We start from the raw sequence: 21,262 nt of genomic DNA on the forward strand, positions 1-21,262 counted from the left end.
GTGAAAAACTTGTCACTGTAGATTCCAGCTTTTACCTAAGTCAGAATTTCAGCTTGACACTTTTTGAGTATTTCTTGTTTTGTTGTCGTCTTGCTTTCTGCTTCATTGCTTCATGAAGAGCCAAAGTCTCCATTTTAATAAGCGGCCGAGCCTTTCGTCTCAGCACTGAGACTGAAAGACGCTGTCGTCCGCTGGCGTGGGCTCCATTGTTTCCCTGAAAGACCTAAGTGCCACTCTGGGTATTGTTTCCACTGAAGGGGAGCGCGGTTGCCATGGAAACCATAGGATGCCCTCTCATAGGCTATGGGTTAGAGAAAAGGCAGGGCCAAAGACGGAGTAAAAAAAGATTTAAAAAGAAGAAGAAGAAGAAGATTCCCAGACTCAGATTTGTTTCTGTTCTTTTTGTTTCTGTGTGGTTTTGTACCGACAGAATTTCTTGGACAAAGACACAAGGAGGTGAGTGTATGTGTGTGTATGTATGCATGCGTGTGTATGCCTGTGTGTGTGTGTGTGTGTGTGTGTGTGTTTTGCTTTTTCAGTCTTAGAAGAACGGACTGATGACAGAGAAAATTGTTTGTGTTCAGTATCTCTGACAAACAGAAAGCTGCTCGCTTGAACCGCAATTCATGGAAACACTGATCAGTTTTGTGTAATCTGGGAAGCAACAGGAAAGTTTAATGGAGGGTAAAACTGTGTGAATCCAAAAACAGGCCAGTGGCCCTGAGCCTCAGACATAACAGGATACTCAGTAGGATGAACTCAGAGTTTCTTTTGTTGTTTTGGCAGAGCGATTCTGGAAACAGGACGCGATGCGTGTCGCTCTGCGGCCTCGAAGGTGAGTCGTTTCTCTGAGCACGACCAGAATAATGGAAAAAGATACAATTACAAACTAGAGATAATATCTCTAGTCTTCTCAAAGTTGTGTTTAGCAAATTTTTGTTTTTTTTTAGATCTGTTAAGGTCTTTGGATCTCATCTGTTTTTACGGAACAGGATTAGAGCCGAAAAATAAGAAATAAATAAAATACTGTTTTTTTTTTTTTCTCAAATTCCCACTTTTTTCTTAGATTTCTGTCATTAACTCAGATTACTTTATTTATTCCTAAATGTAGATTTGATTTCCAGTGGTAATGTCAAAATTTTGACTTTAATCTCAGAATTCAGACTTTTTCTGAGACTTTTGACTTTTTTTCTCTGAATTTTGATTTTTTTTTGTTTCAAAATTTGACATTTTCTCAGAGGTTTTATTGTTCTTCCTCATATTTCTGATATTAATGTCAGGATTTTCAGAGTTTTGATTTTTTTTTCTCAAAATGTTTTATTTGATCTCAGAATTCTGAGAATTTTTTTTCTCAAAATTTTGACTTTAAACTTAGAATTCTAATTCTATCAATCTATGTCAAAATCCACTTAAGTAAACAAACCTCAATACACAGCACATAATTTTATTTTGTATTCAGACCAAATGTGAAAAATCAAGGAGTGTCAATATTTTCTTCTCTCATTTTGAGTTTGTGCTGCGCCCTCTAGTGGCTGCTTGGTGCTCTGCCTGTGTGTGTCCGTGGCCACCCTGTTGCTGCAGGGCCTCTGGGTGCCTCCTGAGATGACCAGGAGTGAAACTGCTGCTGGGAAGACACCTGACGAGAAGAGTAACACACACACACGCACACACTCACGCACACACACCTACACACACACACACACACGCACACACGCACGCACGCACACACACGCACGCACGCACGCACGCACACAAGCCAAGATCAGTTGAGCAGAAAATTTGGATTTGCAGCTGAGACTCTTTAAACATACAATATGAAATGTTTGATGTATTTTTAAACGGGAAGGAATCAAATTATCCAAACACGTGAGAAAGGAAGAGACATGTGGAGGTTCAGGGATTAAAACTGGTTCTCCGAAGTGCTAGGTGAAGATTTGTACACAGTTCGCGGTGGGTCCTGACGCTCATTTATCTCCTTCGCCTGACGGCTGTGGGTTTGTGGTCGGCTCTAAACCAAAATACAATGTTGTGTTGCTGAGCTGTTTCTGCAACGAGGAAAAGCGTGAATGATGAAGAGCTTTGTTTTTGAAACAGAGAAATCAGTTTCTGGAGTAATGAGGACGTTTTTGATCACAGTGAGGCGTTTCTCACGTCCAAATCTGGTTCATTAATTTAACAGTTTAAATGGAAGCCTGTTACTGTGGAAATGAATCGGTTTTATTAAAGGGGAACTTTTATATACAATTCATATTTTGTACATTTTTGTACTTCCATTTGTTTATAAAAACAGACCAAGCACTTAAAAAAAACCTCAGCAGTTTTATGGCAATAAGTTCATGTTTTTTGGTGTCTGGAAAACATTTCAAAAACCTTTTAACGTAATGTCACAAATCAGCAGGCACTGTGCCGTTACCTAGCAACCCCAGCAGAATTCCACCCGTTACCTAGCAACCAAGCAGAGTTCCGACACATTTGGTCAGCTGGTTTTACCCCTGTATGTACTGTACAATGGCTGCTGGAAAAGACAGAATGTTTTGTGTTGACTCACTTTCCAGAAACCACTTGCTGCATTCTAGCTGGTTGTGCAGGAGACTCCACTTTGGCTTTTCAAATATTTTCAATATTAGATCACCTAATATTTTCAAATGTACAGTTTTATAATTGCGCATCTGTTTGGAAACATTGAGCTGGGCTGTGTGGCCAGCAGCAGATTATTTGGATCTAAAGTGATGGAGGCCCTAAAACAGCAAAATAGGCAGAACTGTGCAGACTAAACAGAATAATTTACCCTAACCCTAAAAAAAGAAAATAAATTTAATAGGTTTAAGGAGATTAATTGTGTGTAAAATAGATCTCCACACTGCAAAAACACAAAATCTAACCAAGTATTTTATTGGTCTAGTTTCTATTGGAAATATTTTAGTAAACTTTAAATAAGACAAAACTAACTTAAAGTAACTTTTCAGCAACATATAGCAGCTTGTTTTAAGTTAATAATTCCTTAATCTTGATGAAAAATGTCTAGTTCCTCTGACGCCGTTACCTAGCAACCCTAGCCAAGCCCAGCCCGTCGCCTAGCAACCAGTTCTAGTTCCACTGGCAGATTATTTCACTAATAAGACATTTTTATAAGTGGAATATGGAAGTGAAACTAGAACTTTTTCATCAATATTAAGGATTTGTGACTTACAATGAGTTCATATTTCTTACTGAAAATTTTCTTCTAAATTAGTTTCGTCTCATTTCAAGTGAGCGAAGATATTTGCACCAGAAACTAAACAAAAGCACTCGGTTAGATTTTGTGCATTTAGCGTGCGTGCGCTATTTTCGGAACATTTAAAACACGATGGACTTAACATTTGAACAAACAAAATGGCTTGTGTGAGAAACTGAAACATGGTGGCCACTAGTGACTCACAATCCCTGGAAAATGATACTTGATCCAAACATTCCCGTCTTTTTCCGGTCCTATTCGACAAAATTTGTTTCTGAGAGACAGTGGAACCCACCGCTGCTCTTCGGCCACAACAGCTTCGTGCTTTGAGTTGCCCACCTCAACTTGTGTACAAAGAGCCTGTCAGAAACAGGTTTGTTGGAAATTTCAGGCGACACATGAAGGAAAAACTGCTACAGAAAAGACATTGATGAATGAGCTCCAATTTATCACCAAATGTCCACTTTTCATTCTGTCTCTGTGAGAAATTACAAACAGATTTTTAACTTAACTTTGGTTTGGTTTCAACTTTGGTTGAAATTATTTATTTCACTGAAAAATTGTCAACATGACAAAAACACAAAATCTTACCAAGTATTTTTGGTCTAGCTTCCAGTGCAGATATTTTAATACACTTGAAATAAGACAAAACGAACTTTGAAGCTCCTATATTTTGATGAAAGGTTACTTGTAACTTTGCTTTGTCTTATTTCAACTGCATTAAGACATTTATGCCAGAATTAGACCTAAAATACTCTGTAAGATTTTGTGTTTTTCAGTGAATCTGTAGAATCTATTAAAAGGAGCAGCAGTTACACTGCAAAAACACAAAATTTCACCAAGTATTTTTGGTCTAATTCTAGTGCAAATATCTTAGACAAAACTAACTTTTCAGCAAATTATAGGAGCTTGTTTTAAGTAAATAATTTATTAATATTAGTAAAAAAAACTACTTGGCCATTGGCAGATTTTTTTCCCATATTACTGGTAAAAAATTATTGTTATAACAATATAACAATTTCGTATTTGCTTAAAAGTTACTTGTACGTTAACTGGTTTTAACTGGAAGTGCTTTTGAAGGACTGTGTGGGATTAAATGGGATAACTGTCTGTCTGTTCTTCATATTCCAGGCGATGATTTTCGCTTCCACATGCTGGCTGTTCGACTGGAGGCCTTGAACGCTCAGGTGCAGAAACTGAGCAGTAAGAGAGATAAAACCCAGACGAGCAGGAATGACCTCAGTTTACTGCTGCAGAGGTACATGTCCCCTCAAAGAAAAGCACTTTGAAATAACTTGTTGTATTTAATCCTGTGCAGCACTAGTTTTTGCTGTTTGTTTTCAAATTTTGTAGTGAAAGTTCTGCTATTATGGAGAGAAAGGTGTGAATTAGCTTGATTTTTTATTTTTTTTTTATCACAAAACAATTTTTTTTTTACTGTTTTACATGTCACAGAATGACCTGCTAACTTAATTTTATAAATCCATGTGAAGTTGTCAAAAGTTAAAGCCGATTAGGAAATGAGGTGCTGCCTCCGGTGTTCACCCGTCAGAATTACATCTGACTCGCTGAAAATACGTTTCTCTTATTGATAACACCTGATTTCCAAAGTGAGACTTCAGTCACGGCAAACAGGGCTTCGTTGTTTAACTTTTTAAAGTTTAATTCAGTCATTGTGGAACAGAAACTCCGCCCCCAGACAAATTTGGAAAAACTCCAAGGTGGGCGGAGCCAACAGACACAAAGGGGCGTGGCCAAGCGTCTGGGTGAGTAACAGGGCAAAAGACGCCAACTTGTTGCTTAATTTAGTCACTTTTTCTTAAAAAAGCCACAATTATGATGACTTTTTCTGTGATTGGAGGTTTTAATGGTGACAACATGTGAATAATCAGTTCTGTCAGGAGGGTGTTGATGAGAGTGTCATCATCAACCAAACTTTTCCATTGTAACCAATTGGAAAATCCACCTGCAGTAACCACCGTTCAACCTGAAGAGGGCAGCACTGAGATGGAATTAAGATAATTTTCATGAAAATATCACAATCTGCATGGAAATATATAGGTAAGGATTAATTTAGACAATTTATCTGCATAAAAAGAAAGTTAGTTTGGGATTTAGTTATAGTTTAAATTTGTAAATGGGCAATTATACATCTTTGAAAAGCAGAAGTGGAGCCTCCTGCACAAGCAACAACAATGCAGCAAGTGATTTCTGGATGGTAAGTCAAAAACAAAACACTTGTTTTTTTTCCAGCAGCCATTGTACAGCTCCAATAGAGTTGCTAGGTTACCTAGCAGGGGTTGCTAGGTAACGGTTGCTAAGTGCCAGTCAAATTTGGCTCCAATTGGGAGGTGGCTCATTTTGCAGATGCCAGAAAACCTGAACTTTATGTTTTTTAAGAGTTTTGATTGTTTTTAAAGGCAGTTGAAACCCAAACAAGCAAACGAAGCAACAAAAACTCACCATCTGTGCCACTTACGTAACTATCGACTGTTCCTGTCTGTCTTCCAGCTTCAGAGAAGACCAGCAGGGATTGGCCCAGCTGGTGGAGAGGGAGCTGCAGAAAGTGTCTCAGAGGCTCGACCAGCTCGCCCTTCATCATCATCATCATCATCACCATCAGGCTTCCACTCCATACATTTACATCAGACCCTATAACAGCACAGGTCTGAGGCCATCCGTTAGATTTGATTTGTTCTCATGATTAATGCATTATTTAGGAAACACTTCATTTATTCATTCATTCATTCATTCATTCATTCATTCATTCATTCATTCATTCATTCATTCATTCATTCATTCATTCATTCATCTCCTTAGTGTTTACTTCTACTGGTCAGAATCTCAGTAAATAAAGTGCATTTATTTACCCATAAATACTTTTCAGATGTAAAATCTAAAAATGTAGAAAGCATAAATTAAGTTTCATTTATAACCAGAACTTTTTGATTCTGAAACATTTTAAGAAGGAAATTTTAAAATCTAGCTTATTTCTGTCTTACTTATTGTGAAAATTCACATTAAAATTCATCCTGAAATGAAGGAAAATATGTCCTGAAAAGTATTTAAACCTCTTCAACGTTTTTATGACTTTATACAAAAACACTCTCCGATTTATTCTGAGTTTTTATGTGACAAACTAAAGCAAAACAGAGCAGCAATGGTTATATAGAGGAATTTTTATTTTACATTTTTATAAGCAATAATTGATAAAGTGTCTGTTTATATTCAGTTCACTTTTATTACTAATATAAATAAAATGCAGCCCAGCTAACAGCTAACCAAACAAATACCTACAATAAGAAAAAGAGTTATTTTTAAAGATCCACCATTTTATTTATATTAAGTTTGAAAAGCAAAACCTTTGCAGAAAGAGAATGGATGCATTTTAGGAGGTTGGTGGAAAATAATGAAAAGCAGAAAGTTCCCAAACCAATTACTAGAAAATAATTTTCTTTCCTTCTGATTAATCAAAACGATTCATCTGATAAAACATTTGGCTCATTAATCGTTAACTGGAGTAGACAGAAAGACTCAGTTTACTGAAAAAACTAATTATTCAGAGCAGAGATGGAGCCAAAGCTGCACAGAAATCCAAACATTTTCCAGTTAAAACTCCTCCAGTGGTAAAGTTTTAAAGTTCAAATCCTCTACAGAAAAACAGCATCATTACATTTTGTTTGCATATTTTAATGTATTTCTAATACTGCTTCGAAAAGACTTTTGTGATTAAATAAAAATTCAGATTAATGGATTATTAAAACAGTCGCTGGTTTAAGACAGTCTGATTGATCCAGACTGAATCTGATCTGAGACGGAAACATTTTCTGAAACTTCGTGTTTTTGTACTTAAATTATTTAAAGTGTTTCAGCTGAGAAAATGAGTCTGTTTTTCAATAACTGTAAATGTCTCAGCAGCAGGTTTAACCCGAAGAAAACTCACTTTACAGCCTGCGGACAGGTTCGCCACCGCCTGTGACCGAGGGTCAAAGGTCAGTGGACCCAGGTGGCTTTTTAAGATGAAACCCTGAAATAGACGTTTAAAAAGTCCCAAAGCGGAAACAAGTTTAACCAAACATCTGCTGCCCTGCTGAGACCCAGTTTGGTCGTAATTAATTATGTTTATTTGTACCTTTAGGAGTATTTTTACTAGTCCTCCTTTACACTTTTACTTGAGTAAAACTTCTGGATTTTCTACCCACTGAATTAAAAACAAACAAATTGCTTGTTTTTGTTAAAGTTTCATGTTTTATATTGGAAAAAAATTATTTGGAAAATGTTTCTTTTGTTTTATTTTCTTTGGCCACAATAAGAAAATATTTTTTTGCTAATACTTATTTTATATTTACCTTACTTATATTACTTATTTCTATTTTCATCCTTAAAATACCAACATTTCCACATAACTTTGTCTTCATTAGTTTCATGTAGTGATGTAAATATTGACGTTTTGACCAGTTACTTCAGTCGAGTTTTTACCAAATACTTTTTCAGTCTTTCTTCTCGGATGGAAACTTTTTACTTTTACTTGAGTAAAAACGTTGAAGTTTTGCTCCTTTAACTAAAGTGTAGTTTTATTCTGATTAATATAATAATATATGAGCGTGCAGAGCAGAAACCTGCATCCAGCTCACATTACCTCACACCCATAAAAAGTAAAAAACCCACCAGATTACCCAGGATTCCTTTCACCAGCTCGTCTGCTCGTACTTTTGTTTCTGCAGTGAGGAACGTCCCACCGCTGGTTTTCTTATCGTTTTTTCTTTAGTTTTAAGACGTTTCTTTACACAGTTGTGTGTTTTGGCTGCGGCTCCCAGTGTAAATGGGAATGTTTGGTAAGAAGCAGGTGGCTCAGGTGTGTGTGTGTGTGTGTGTGTGTGTGTGTGTGTGTGTGTGTGTGTGTGTGTGTGTGTGTGTGTGTGTGTGTGTGTGTGTGTGTGTGTGTCTGTGTGGGGGTGTGTGTGTGTGTGTTGATTGACGTTGGCTGGAGATGCTGGGCGGTTTACGGGAAAGCGGCTCTGATGCCAGTCACAGACATGGCAGCTCTAATGCGCTGCTCATTCAGGACGTTGTTTATCAAAGTTAAAGCAATCGCACAATGTTGCTTTTGTTCCCGTCTCTCCTGCAGGACCTGATGGGAAGTGTGAGGTGCCGACAGATCCGGCTTACCCAGTGTGTGCGGAGAAGGTGGAGGTGAGAGGCTGTGAAACATTTACGCTGCATGTGCAGAATGTTGCAGTAAAAGTGTTTATTTTATCATTTTGAAGTTTGGACAACCATAATAACAGTTTTACAGTTTGTCACATTACAGCCATGATTTTTATTGGGATTTTATGTGGCAGATCAACACAAAGTGAACTGTGAACAAATGGTTTTTAATCTTTTTTAAATCTGGAAAGATTTGCTGCACTGAATCTATAAAACACTTTTCACTCAAAGCGTTCCTCACTGCAGCTATGTAGTGGTTATTCATCTGTGAATGTCAAAGATTCAAACTCAACATTTAATTAACAAGTTAAGTGGTGAACTAAATAAACTAAATATTCAGCTCCCTAAATATGCAGTGAGCTAAATATTTAGTTCATAACTAAATTTATAGTTTAGTTTTTGGCTAAATGTTTAACTTGGTAGAAAAAAAATAGTTAGCAAGTTAAATATTTAGCTTCAAACCAAATATTTAGTCTAATGGTAGTTATTTAGTTTACAAATGAAATATTTATCTCCAAACTACATACTTAGATTGAAGCTAAATATTTTACTGGCCAACTAAATATTTATTTTTGGGACTAAATATTTAGTTTGAGGTAAATATTTAATTTGAAACAAAGTATTTAGCTTGTTAACCAACTATTTTGCTTGGAGCTAAATATTTAGTTGTACTGTTGGACAACCCACTTTAGTTTCCATCTTCCATGAAATCTGACCAACTTCCCAGTCCTTGCTGAGCAGGAATATTCCCACATCATGCTGCTGCCACCACCATGTTTTGCTTTCGGCAGCTTTCACTTTTACATAAAATCCTCACAGATAGAATTTCCCCCCGTTGCAGAAATATTTGAAACAATCCAGATAAAAACTGATACAATTCTTTATCAAATGATTTAAATAATTGCTAGTTTCAGTCGTGTCTTTAATATTTGCTTGTAAAAACAAAAGGCAAACATGTTAATTCAGCCTTTTTAATGTGTGTCAGTTCCTGAGGGCGCGGTGGCAGTCGGACCCCTGTTACGCCTTTTACGGGGTGGATGGCTCCACCTGCTCCATTTTGGTGTATTTGAGCCAGGTGGAAGACTTTTGCCCAACCGAACCTGGGCGGGACCACACAGCAGCATCATGGCGTCACAAAACTCCTTCTTATACGAAGCAGGTATTTCTACCAGAGCAGCTATGATTCAGTTTACAGATTCAGAGGAGAAGTGGAGGATTTTTTGAGTCTGTTTTGGTTTGGTGGTTCGCAGGCCTTCATTCGGGACTCCCTCAGTCCGCTCTATGAGGTGATCAGCAGCAGCAGTCCGGCGGTGAAGTTCATCCGGTCCAGAGTGGAGAGGATGTCTGGAAGTTGGATTTGGGCCGGGAGAGGAATGAAGCCGTACCGGAGCAAGACGGCCTCACCGCAGATGAAGGTGCAGTTTTCCTCAAAACCTCCGATAAGGACGGACATTTTTAGCACATGCGCACAACGCCGGAGGACAAAAAAAGGCGATTCTTTAACTCACCATCCAGTAAGCGACAGCCGCGCTGGAGCGACTCGGTTAACTAAATGAAACCTGCAGACAGTGTTTATGTAGCGCGGTGCGCCACAGCAAACGGGAAAATAACGCAGGAAACCCGTTAAGAGCAACTCAAAGTCACCCACATCATTTCTTTTTCTCGCTCTCCGTGTCGGCTAGCTACACGCAGACTCGTTGCCATAGCAACTGACTGACAACAGCTCCACTAGTGTATCAGGATTCAACACACACAAAAAAAACACTCAAACATTTCCCACATACAGAACAAAACATTCAGGCCGTTACTGTTTTCAGGCTTGATGTTTATTTTGTGATTATTAATAACTGATCGTTGTGGTAGATTAGCTACACTGCTAATAGCTAGGCTAACACAGCAGTGGTTGATGAGCTACACTGTTATTAGCTCATCAACCACTAAGCTAACACAGCAGTGGTTGATGAGCTACACTGCTATTAGCTCATCAACCACTAAGCTAACACAGCAGTGCAGCAAATTCTGCAGCACATCTACATGTTAAGTTGTCAGAGTCAAGCTAGCATAACTGACCTACTTCCCTCTGCCTTCCTTACTATTTTTGTAATTAAAACTTCAAATCCCACAGTCTTAGACCTTATTATTACTACTAATTGTTGACAGTTAGTAGTAAAGAACTGTGTACGTTTTTTCTTCTATTTACCAGACGTACATTTAAGATTTAGCAGCTAAAACCAATGTGGTCCTTCAACACACAGAACATCTTTAAAACACAATAGGATTAACCGTAGCAGTGCAGATGGATCTTTGATACCATGAATATTCCTTTCTGTAGGTGCTGCTTTATCTCGGCGCTCTGGCTGGAGATGCTGGTCAGCGTTTTGAAGCGATGGTGGACCGAGGCGGGCCTCTTGGAGAACTGGTCCAGTGGGCCGACCTGAGCGCCTGCCTGACCATCCTGGGACACAACCTGACCTTCAGCACCTCACAGCGTCAACTACACAGGTCACACCTCTGCAAACACGACATGATCATCTTCCTGTAGTTAGCGCCCACCACTTGAGAAGATGAGCCAAAATTGGAACTAATTAGTAGTTAGCATTGAAGTTAGCATTAGCTTCAGCATTAGCTTCAGCTGAAAAGCATGTTGGTGTGGTACTTTAGCAGAACTAATGATTACGATTAATGCTACAGGTTTAGCACAACTAACTTTTTAGGTAGCGGTTCCCATCAGTGCCTTTTGCCAAAACTTTGTTTTTATGACTGTATTTAGTATTTATATTTATTTTAATGTGATCCTCTGTAGATGTGAAACATAAGGAGGGCCTCGCAGATTCATCTGATTAAAAAACACAACATTATTCTCTGCAGTCATTTTTTGATTATCTTTGTCTAGCATATTTGTGTTTGTGCTGTTAGCAACAAGAACGTTGTCTGCTTCACGTTTTAGACTTTTTTAATAAATTGCTTTTCCACATCATGACAGCTAGTGTTGCAGTACACAGGTTTTTGTTTCTTCTGATCTTGCTTGTATTTTTTAACTTTTGGCTGCAGAAAATGTCAGAACTACACAACATTACTGGTGTCGTTCCTTTGCTGTGACTCGTCCAGACTGATAGGTGCAGCTCCAGGTCAGGGCAGCTGTCCAATCCAGAGACCTCTCACCTTTGACCTCATCTATACAGACTACCATGGGCTTGCTCACCTCCACAGAGCTATGGGACTGGCTTTCCAGCATTACCAGTATGATCCCAGTTGTCTCAGCACACAATTAGACATTAGCAGCATGTTAGTGTGTGATGTGTTTGAAGTGGATGGTTTTGAAGTATAAATAACTGCTCATGTACCCTGCTAGGTGTCGTTTCAGGATCCTGGATTCATTCGGCACAGAGCCGGCCTTTAACCTGGCCAGTTATGCACATCTTCATGGATATAAAACCCTGTGGGGCAGCTGGGGGCTCCAACCTCGGCAGTATATGACCATGTTCCGTAAGTTAGCATCTCTGAGACAAATGATGGCCAAACACTCACACACTGTGGCTTTTATTAAGGACTGACAAGAAGAAATCCGTTGTTAAAGGAAAGCTGTAAGAAGTTTGCTAATATGCTAACAGTGGAGCTAATTTTTACTTTAGCTCTTTTGCTAACTTTGAAAACATTTAGCGCACTTAGCTTCCCCCAAATCAATTTTCCTCAGGTTCTACAATAACAAGAAAATAATCAGTTGCTGAATGAAAGTTACAGGAAGGTCTCAGTTCTCTTCTGCTAAAGTGCTTATAATTGATCTAACTTTTACTTTAGCTCTTTTAACTTTGAAAACATTTAGCACCCTTAGCTTTGCCTTCATTTATTTTTTCCTCCTGTTCTCTCTTGTTATCTCACCAGTAATTTTATTATTAACAAGAAACATTGTTTTCTTTCTACAGTGCAACTGTACACAACTTTTAGATGGTCTTAAAGTTCATATTAAACACATTGACGCTACAAAATGCAAAACATTTAAGGAACATAAATACTTTTACAAGGGCTCTTTGTCTATTTATCTTCCTGTGATGCATCTCACTGAAAACTTTCATTCCAACACTTCTGCCCGTCATCGTTCCGACCTGCCAGAGGATGGAGACGAGCTGGAAGCAGGAGAGCCTCTTCATTTGTCAAACTGGAGTGTTTTGCTTATTTATCCTGCAGAGCGGGAAGAGAGAAAGCTGCTTGTTAAGGATGTGAAAGAAAAAGAAAGAAGACACACAGCGATGATAAAAAAACAACTAAAACCAGAAAAAGATCAACAGAACCAGAAAACCAAAGTTTCCCCTTTCTTTTTCGCTCCATAAGAACCTTTGACCCTGACAGGTGTCGGGGATAAGTGGAGTTAAAAAAGATCCAGCAGGAAATTTAGTTTTGGATGGATGCAGACAGTTTTGGCAGGATTTCCTCCTACCATTCCTGGCGAACTCTGTGTAAAGTAAATACTCATCTCCAGCGCCTGCCTGTCCAAACAGCCTGCGCTCCGATTCAAGGCTCCTTTCCCTGCTGACAGATGATTAATGCTGCAGCTTCGCGTCCAACAGATTATCAATTTAAACTCTCCTTCGCTTGATGTCGCAGTAAACACTGTCACTAACAGCGGCCAAAACGATTTCAGATTATTTTTTTATGCTTTTTGTTTAACATTTTTATTCTTGTTGTTTTGGTTTTTAAGCACCGAGTTCAAAGCGAGTAAATGCAAGAAATATCCAAATAATTACTTTTCAGAAGTCGACTTGTTAGTAAATAGATTCCAATATAAATGTCGCTTTTCTGTGAAATTAGTGAAGAAACTGTTGGCCTGGTAAAAATTAACACTTTCCTGCCTGAATTTATTTAGTTATAGAAAATGTATTTTGTCTGTCAACGAGTTGCTAAATTTGAAATTGTTCGGTTGAATGTAAAAAAGGATGATGAGTTTTTTTTGTCCGTATCGAAGTTAGCCTGTTACAATAGAAAGACGAGTCTCGTGTTCCAAACCCGGATGTTGACACTGGCGCAAGCCACGAAGAAGAAAACAACAGGAAGTAGTTAGAGGATTTTTTTTTTAATGACTTATCGCGTAAACAAGCTTATTAACGTGTGATTTCAAAGGCGTCTTTTATTTAACAGAAGCACCGCAATTACGAAGTTGTGTTTCTTCGGTTTTAGCGGGATGTTGACAAAGTTTTTCACGCATCTTTGACGGAAACGCAGCGACTGTTTCCTGCTATCTTCAGCTCATACGCCCGATAATTCCTTCCTGGGGTTCGTTGGTGAAGATGCGGTAAAGACGAAGGAAGAATTCAAGCCAGAAAGCTACAAGAAAGACAACATAGCAGTCATCTACGGCAAACAGGAATATATGTGGCAGGTAAGAGGATTCATGGTTGTTTTTACACTAATATTCAGGGGAATTATGGGGAAAAATCTATAATTTTCTTGTCCTGCATTCCAGAAAGTGAAGGTCTTGTATTTTTTGATAATTAAGGCTCGGAGATGATGAAAGCCAAGCATTAGATTTTTCTGAAAAATTTTAAAATTGTGAAAAAGTTAAGAGCTAATCAATGGAAAACACCTGAAAATGTTTCCTGAGGCTCTAATTCAGTTGTCAAGTAACTAATAATTGCAATATTTGAAATTTCTCTGCATTCAGTGAGTACTACTAATATTAAATATTCAACACTCAAGTAATTTGACACTATATACATAAAACCTGATTGATTTGACTGATAAAATAATATTTAAAGGGGAAATTCATATTTTACACATTTTTGTACTTTCATTTGGGCTTAAAAGTCATTTTCTGATAGTAAGTTAACGTTTTTGGTGTCTGGAAAATGAGCCTTTTCAAAAACCTCCCGATTATTAAGTCATATTAACAGGCACTGGGCTGTTGCCTAGCAACTCAAGCTGCATCCCTTTCGATCAGCTGGTTTTATAGTGGTACAATGGCTGCTGTGAAAAACAAAGTGTTTTGTTTGATTGTTAAATTTGATTATCTGGAGGGAAAATCTGAATTTCTGCAGGGTAAATCTGATTATCTGGAGGTGATCAGCCAGAAACTGGAGATCCATGCCACAGTCTACCAGCCTCCAGGACACGCCTCCAGTCTTCCCAGTTTCATCAAAAACCACGGACTTTTGACTCAGGAAAACTTCCTGCAGCTTCTCCGCAGAGCAAAGGTCAGATAAAAGGAAAAAAAACACATATTCCATGCAAATAGTATTTGTAAAATCAAAAAACACCAGTGCAGGAGTGTTGCTGCCCCCTGCAGGTGTTTGTGGGTCTCGGGTTTCCCTACGAGGGTCCGGCTCCGGTTGAGGTCGTCGCTCTGGGCTGCATGTTCCTCCAGCCGCGGTTTGACCCGCCACACTCGTCCCACAACGACGGCTTCTACAAAGGCAAGCCCACAACGAGACAGGTAGCTCAAAAACCCAGAGGAAAAACTAAACTTCTTAAAGGGGCAGAATCGTGTAAAATCCACTTTTCTTAACTTCATGTTATAAAACAAACCTGGAGTTTTACTTTGACTCTTTCATGCTTTAATCCTTTAATCTCCATGGCAACCATTAAACTTTTAAAAATGCAAAGGTAGACTTAGCTCCACTTTTGAGGCTAAGCTCCTCCCCCTCAGCTCCTTCAGACTAGCCAGCAGCAATTAGCAAACACCCACTGAAACATCTGAGCTCGTTATTGGAGAAAAATGTCGTTAAAGGCATAATAGGAGAAATGTTGTGATGACTTCCTGAAGGTGGAGTTTCGGAAAGAGACACAGGCCCAATTTCAATGCATTAAAATACAAAGTCACTTTATTTCAGTCATATTTGACATATATACTGTTTTTATAAGTTATTACAGTTACTTATTTGTGCTATGAAATGGAACTATGTGGCCCTTTAAACCCCACACCACAGTCACTGGGGGCAAATTTTAACTCTTTTTCCCTGCACTCATTGCTGCCCGTCCCTGGAGTTAAACGTAAACGTATTTGGTAACCATGGCAACGTCAGACTCTTGGCTGGAAGCGGATAAAAAACCTTTTGAGCATTTGAGTTGAGCGGGAACATTAGGGCTGCAGGACAAGTATCAGTGACCAGAAACCTTTTCAAAATGACATTGTATGGAGCTCTGGTAGTGCCAAACAATCTTGAGTATATATTTGTATATGTTTTTTGGGGGGTTTCCAGTAAAATATGGCTAAATTTCTTCTTTAATACATTGGATTTCCAAAAAATAAACTTCAGTTGGAGTCAAATATAACAATTTGTTATTATTTCATCATCATTTGATTAAAAAAAAAAATAAATAAAAAATAAATAAATAAAATTTATTTTTTAAAATCTAAAAATTTTGGGAGATGAAACAAAAACTTATTTTAAACTTATTTATAATATTTATAAAACGTTTATACGATGTTTAGTGCAAGAAAAAAATTCTGGTGACAAACAAAAAAAAAAAATCTAATTATCTTATGTTCCATCCTCATTTTCTTTAATTTGATGCCAAAATTTTCAAATTAAGAGCTTGCTGAGAAAAACTAAATTATATTTGGTTATGTTATTTTAAACACTTCAGAAAACCCAAAAGAAAACAGATTTTTAAACTGTAGACATGAATTAGTTTGGATGTTCTGGTAAAAACGGTGAATAACTTTGAATGCCAGATTAGTTCACAGCACCCGTATGCGGAGCGTTTCGTCGGTAAACCGTTCGTTTGGACTGTGGATGTGACCAATGGGACGGACGTCAGGGAGGCAGTCGAGTCGATCCTAAAAACACAGGTAACAAAGAGTTCACTGAACAAACATTAGAGTTCAGCAGCTAAACGGTTCATTATGAATGAACAACCAATAACCTCTGAGCTTCCTGGCCTGTTTTTGTGTTGGTCCAGGTAAACATGTTTACCTGTTTTTCCAGGTGAGGCCTTTCACGCCTCCAGAGTTCACCTGTGTGGGAATGTTGGAGCGAATGCGGCGTTACGTCACTCAGCAGGTACAGAAACAACCAACATTTCCTCATTTACCTGGAAATTCAGGGTTTTGTTGTTAGAAATCAACAATTTTAGGTCAGTTTTAGCTTTATTATTACAGAGTTCAAACGGTGCTGAAACTCTTGAAAACTGGATTTATTTTTGTATAAAATCCTGTCAAGTGTTTAGTTGTTCTCCACTGTTTTGTAATAGAAAGTTTACCATTTAATGTTTGATTAAAAGCATTTTTCACATTTTGAAACATTAATTATAGTAGAAACCAGATATTTTCATACAGTAAATAAAAAGACAGACTTTTTTCTTCTTGCTGTCCAAAAGTAAATCGAAGTATTAGGATCATGCTAAGAAAAAAACAAAATTAAGATAAAATTATGTGGATAAAGTTGAAATAATATTGAATAAAGTCATAGTAATATAATAACTTCATATTTTGAGAGTAAAATCTGAATATTATGACTTTATCTTGTAATTTTATTTAATTTTTTTAGTTTTATTTTAAATCTGACAGAAGTACCAAAATTATTTGTATTTGCTAAAAGCCAGAAAACTCAGCAAAAAACATTTTTTAGAAAATATTTTTGTGACTTTTCCTTTTATATTTAAACGTTTAATTTGAACGGGAAAGTTATTTAGCTTAACAGCATTTGTTTGGATTTTAATGTGATGAATATTTATTATTCCTAATTTCTCACTGATTTTTTGTTCTTTGTAATTGAAATAACGTTTTTTGTATTTAACATGTTAAATTTAGGTATTTAAATCTTCAGTTAAATTATTTTTTTTTTTCTCAGACCAGACGTTTCGAAACTTAACATTTTGTTTTATTTTAGTTCACCTCCAAATCCTATCGCAAGGCTTCATTAATAACAGTAATAAATTAATTGAAACAGTTTTTTTTAGTTCATCTGTATTGTTTTTATCTCAAAATTTAGTTCTGGAAAAGTTTGAAAACTGACCTTGAAAGTGCTTGAATTAGCAAATGTTAATGGCAAAAGAACTGAATATCGACTAGATCTTGTTAAAACGACTCAGTGCTCCTGTTCTCTCATCGTCAGAACTTCTGTGGTAACTCCACGGCTGTGTGGGACCCAGAACCGGTTCTGAAGGTTCTTCTGGGTCAACTGGGTCAGTCCTGCGTGGATGTGTGTCGGCGCTCCGCCCTCACCTGTGACCCGGCTCTCTTTCACCGCCTCAACACCCCCGACACGTTCACCAGGTGACGAGTTTCACTGCATGGGATGTCCAAACTGCGGCTGGGGGGCCATTTGTGGCCCTTTGACTGTATTTGGGCGGCCCCCAAACTGCAATTTGAGAATGATATAAAACTACACAACAGGATATGGAGACTTTTTATTTGTAAAAAGGGTAAAAATGAACTGATGGTGTCGAGGTTCTGGAGCCGGAGTTGCATCATCGTAGAGAAAAAAACTATTTAATCAAAAAACGTGAGTTTTGTTCAAAATTGGCATGTTTCTTTGTAGTTTCAATTTGCGCAACTACAGACACGATGCATGTTGTTTACATCCAGACAACACAAGACGATTCTTTTCCTCGCCATGTGCAGCAGCGCGTAGAACCATTAGCAAAATGAAACCTGGAGATGAAGATATGAATTAACTGCTGTGTGGCACAGCACAGGGAGAAGAATGCAGAAAAACAACTCAAAACCACTTTTTATCTCACTCTCTGTGTCGGCTATGCTACACACAGACCAGATGCCATAGCAACTGACAGCAGCACCACTTTATGTTTCAGGATTCAACACCAAAAAACACTCAAACATTTCCCACACAAAGAACAGAGCACTCAGTTTTTAGACTTGATGGTTATTTTGCAATTATTAATAAGTGATCGCTGTGATAGATTAGTTACTGCTGCTATTAGCTAAGCTAACACAGCGATGGCTGATTAGTTACTGCTGCTATTAGCTAAGCTAACACAGCGATGGCTGATTAGTTACCGCTGCTATTAGCTAAGCTAACACAGCGATGGCTGATTAGTTACCGCTGCTATTAACTAAGCTAACACAGCGATGGCTGATTAGTTATCGCTGCTATTAACTAAGCTAACACAGCGATGGCTGATTAGTTACCGCTGCTATTAGCTAAGCTAACACAGCGATGGCTGATTAGTTACCGCTGCTATTAACTATGCTAACACAGCGATGGCTGATTAGTTACTGCTGCTATTAGCTAAGCTAACACAGCGATGGCTGATTAGTTACCGCTGCTATTAGCTAAGCTAACACAGCGATGGCTGATTAGTTACCGCTGCTATTAACTAAGCTAACACAGCGATGGCTGATTAGTTACCGCTGCTATTAGCTAAGCTAACACAGCGATGGCTGATTAGTTACCGCTGCTATTAACTATGCTAACACAGCGATGGCTGATTAGTTACTGCTGCTATTAGCTAAGCTAACACAGCGATGGCTGATTAGTTACCGCTGCTATTAACTATGCTAACACAACGATGGCTGATTAGTTACCGCTGCTATTAACTAAGCTAACACAGCGATGGCTGATTAGTTACCGCTGCTATTAGCTAAGCTAACACAGCGATGGCTGATTAGTTACCGCTGCTATTAACTATGCTAACACAGCGATGGCTGATTAGTTACTGCTGCTATTAGCTAAGCTAACACAGCGATGGCTGATTAGTTACCGCTGCTATTAACTATGCTAACACAGCGATGGCTGATTAGTTACCGCTGCTATTAACTATGCTAACACAGCGATGGCTGATTAGTTACCGCTGCTATTAGCTAAACTAACACAGCGATGGCTGATTAGTTACCGCTGCTATTAGCTAAGCTAACACAGCGATGGCTGATTAGTTACTGCTGCTATTAGCTAAGCTAACACAGCTAGTCAGTTGTTCAGCCAATTTAAACATCCGCTCTACTGATGAGTCGTCTTTATTTTTTATTTTTTTAACCAAACCGAAACACACCGAATTCTGCAGCACATCTAAATGTTCCTGTCATAGTCAAGCTAGCATCACTGACCTACTTCCCTCTCCGTCACTTAATCTTAAAATGAAAACCTTCTCCTGACCTTTTCTTGTTGTCGTCATGTTGACAATCGGTAGCAAAGCACCGTATCCATTTTTCTTTTATAAATCATGCATATATTTAAGATTTAGCACATTATGTTGACAACTTAACAGCTAAAACCAATGCTAGTCATTGTCGGCAAGCAGCTGACGATGAAAGAAATCAGGATGGAGCAGAAATACTCAGGAACCTTTGTTTGTTTCTCAGGATTGGACTAGGCTGCTCCAGCACGGTGCAGGAGGTCAATCATTTGTTTCCGTCTTACAGCCCTTGGGGGCGGCTGTGCGGCCTTCAGCAGGAGCCTCTGCTGTTCAGCTGTGCCGGATTGGACTCGTCACATCGCAGACTATGTCCCTGTAGAAGCCACTATGAATAAGCGTGGGCTTTGATTAGGACTTTGGAAGAACTCAGGAAAAATCGTCAGCCAAAGGGAATTCTGACAAAGATTTAGAGAATCTATATCAGTATCTACCTGGAGGCTGGATGTGACCGAATCAGGAAAAGGGTCGTACAGTTGTTGTTAATACTCAGGAAGCAGATTTTTAATCAATGTATGTAAGTTTTCTATAAGTTTTAAAAACATGTTCATTACATTTCTTCCCCCAAAATTATTCTTAATGAGATTTTAATCTGGTCAGTTCTGCCTATTATGAGATGTTTTAGGTCTCTGTCACTTTAATTCCAAATAAGCTGCTCCTGGCCACGCCCCCAACTCGGTAATGGCTGCAAACAGATGTGCAGTTGTACAACCATACCTCTTTGAAAAACAGAAGTAGAGCCTCCTGCGCAACCAACAAGAATGCAGTAAGTGGTTTTTACTTGGTTCGATTTGGGACCAAAATTGCAACATTTGTTACCTTTTTGGTTCTCATTTACTCCACTGAATCAAACCAGCCAAATCCTTGGGTAAACCTGTTCCTCTCCTGGCCAGGGGTGGCGCTGCACCAAGAACCACTGAAGCAAACGACACAAACACCTCTGAGAAAGACACTGAGCGCAACTTCCTTCTTTACAAAATGTAAACAAAAATGGAGTGGCATCAGATTTTAGCAGTTGGAGAATTTCTCTTCACATCTGCATTTGAACCGCACCAGAGTTCACTTCAACTGAACTGAGCCCGAGGTTTGTAGGCGGACCAGAGTTTGACTCCGGGTTTACGCTCACATCTCCCCAAACCAACCAGACTTTCTAAGCAAACAGACTGGTGTTGGATTAAAGCGAATTAAACGGTTTAAACCTACACTTTAGGCTGGTGTGAATGCAGCCTAAACTGTAGGTCAAATCAAAGCAGCAGCCATTGTACAACACTTGGGGTGTGGATTTAATTGTATTGTTTATCATTTATTGTGATAAATTTCTCATGATAAAAATTTTGATTTATTGTCATAATAAATTCTAAATAATGATTCCTAAAAACCCCTGAAACTGCCCATATTGTTGGGATTGTTTTTTCTTCACTGTTTTTGCAATGAAAGGATAAATAAATATCAATAAATTTGAATATGATTAAGCTGCAGTTCAGTGATACAGATCACACTTATGTGACTGCTGGCCTAAAGAAGCGGATTAAAAGTAGGAATGCTTTTCGAAGAGCAGTTTCTGGCCAGGATGTGCTGCGACAAACAGTATCAGACGTACAATGACCAAAAAATGTCGTAAGGAATAGTTATCGTGATGTTTTATCGTTATCGCCATAGTGCCACAAAATATCGCGATAAAACTTTAAGTCCGTGTCTCTCACCCCCAGAACGTGCATATAGCAGTGAAACTAGCTGACCAAATGTGCTTCAGTT

The 21,262-nt window shown here is 38.4% G+C and overlaps 1 protein-coding gene across 1 annotated transcript; it reads left to right on the forward strand.

Moving 5' to 3' along the window:
• Positions 1-809: 809 nt before the first annotated feature.
• LOC106926014 (alpha-1,6-mannosylglycoprotein 6-beta-N-acetylglucosaminyltransferase B-like) lies at positions 810-20,885 on the forward strand. The gene is made up of 17 exons (XM_088001036.1): positions 810-835; positions 1,530-1,648; positions 4,346-4,472; positions 5,726-5,894; positions 8,357-8,407; positions 9,408-9,581; positions 9,673-9,837; positions 10,755-10,924; positions 11,531-11,662; positions 11,775-11,908; positions 13,663-13,796; positions 14,452-14,607; positions 14,700-14,846; positions 16,089-16,205; positions 16,342-16,416; positions 17,470-17,630; positions 19,677-20,885. Exons 1-17 carry the CDS (start codon positions 810-812, stop codon positions 19,843-19,845), a joined length of 2,226 nt encoding a protein of 741 aa, XP_087857162.1. The 3' UTR covers positions 19,846-20,885.
• Positions 20,886-21,262: the final 377 nt, after the last annotated feature.

Source organism: Poecilia mexicana, unplaced genomic scaffold (genome assembly GCF_051168715.1).
Source record: "Poecilia mexicana isolate PSO_F unplaced genomic scaffold, ASM5116871v1 scaffold_19, whole genome shotgun sequence".
Classification (NCBI taxonomy): Eukaryota; Metazoa; Chordata; class Actinopteri; order Cyprinodontiformes; family Poeciliidae; genus Poecilia; species Poecilia mexicana.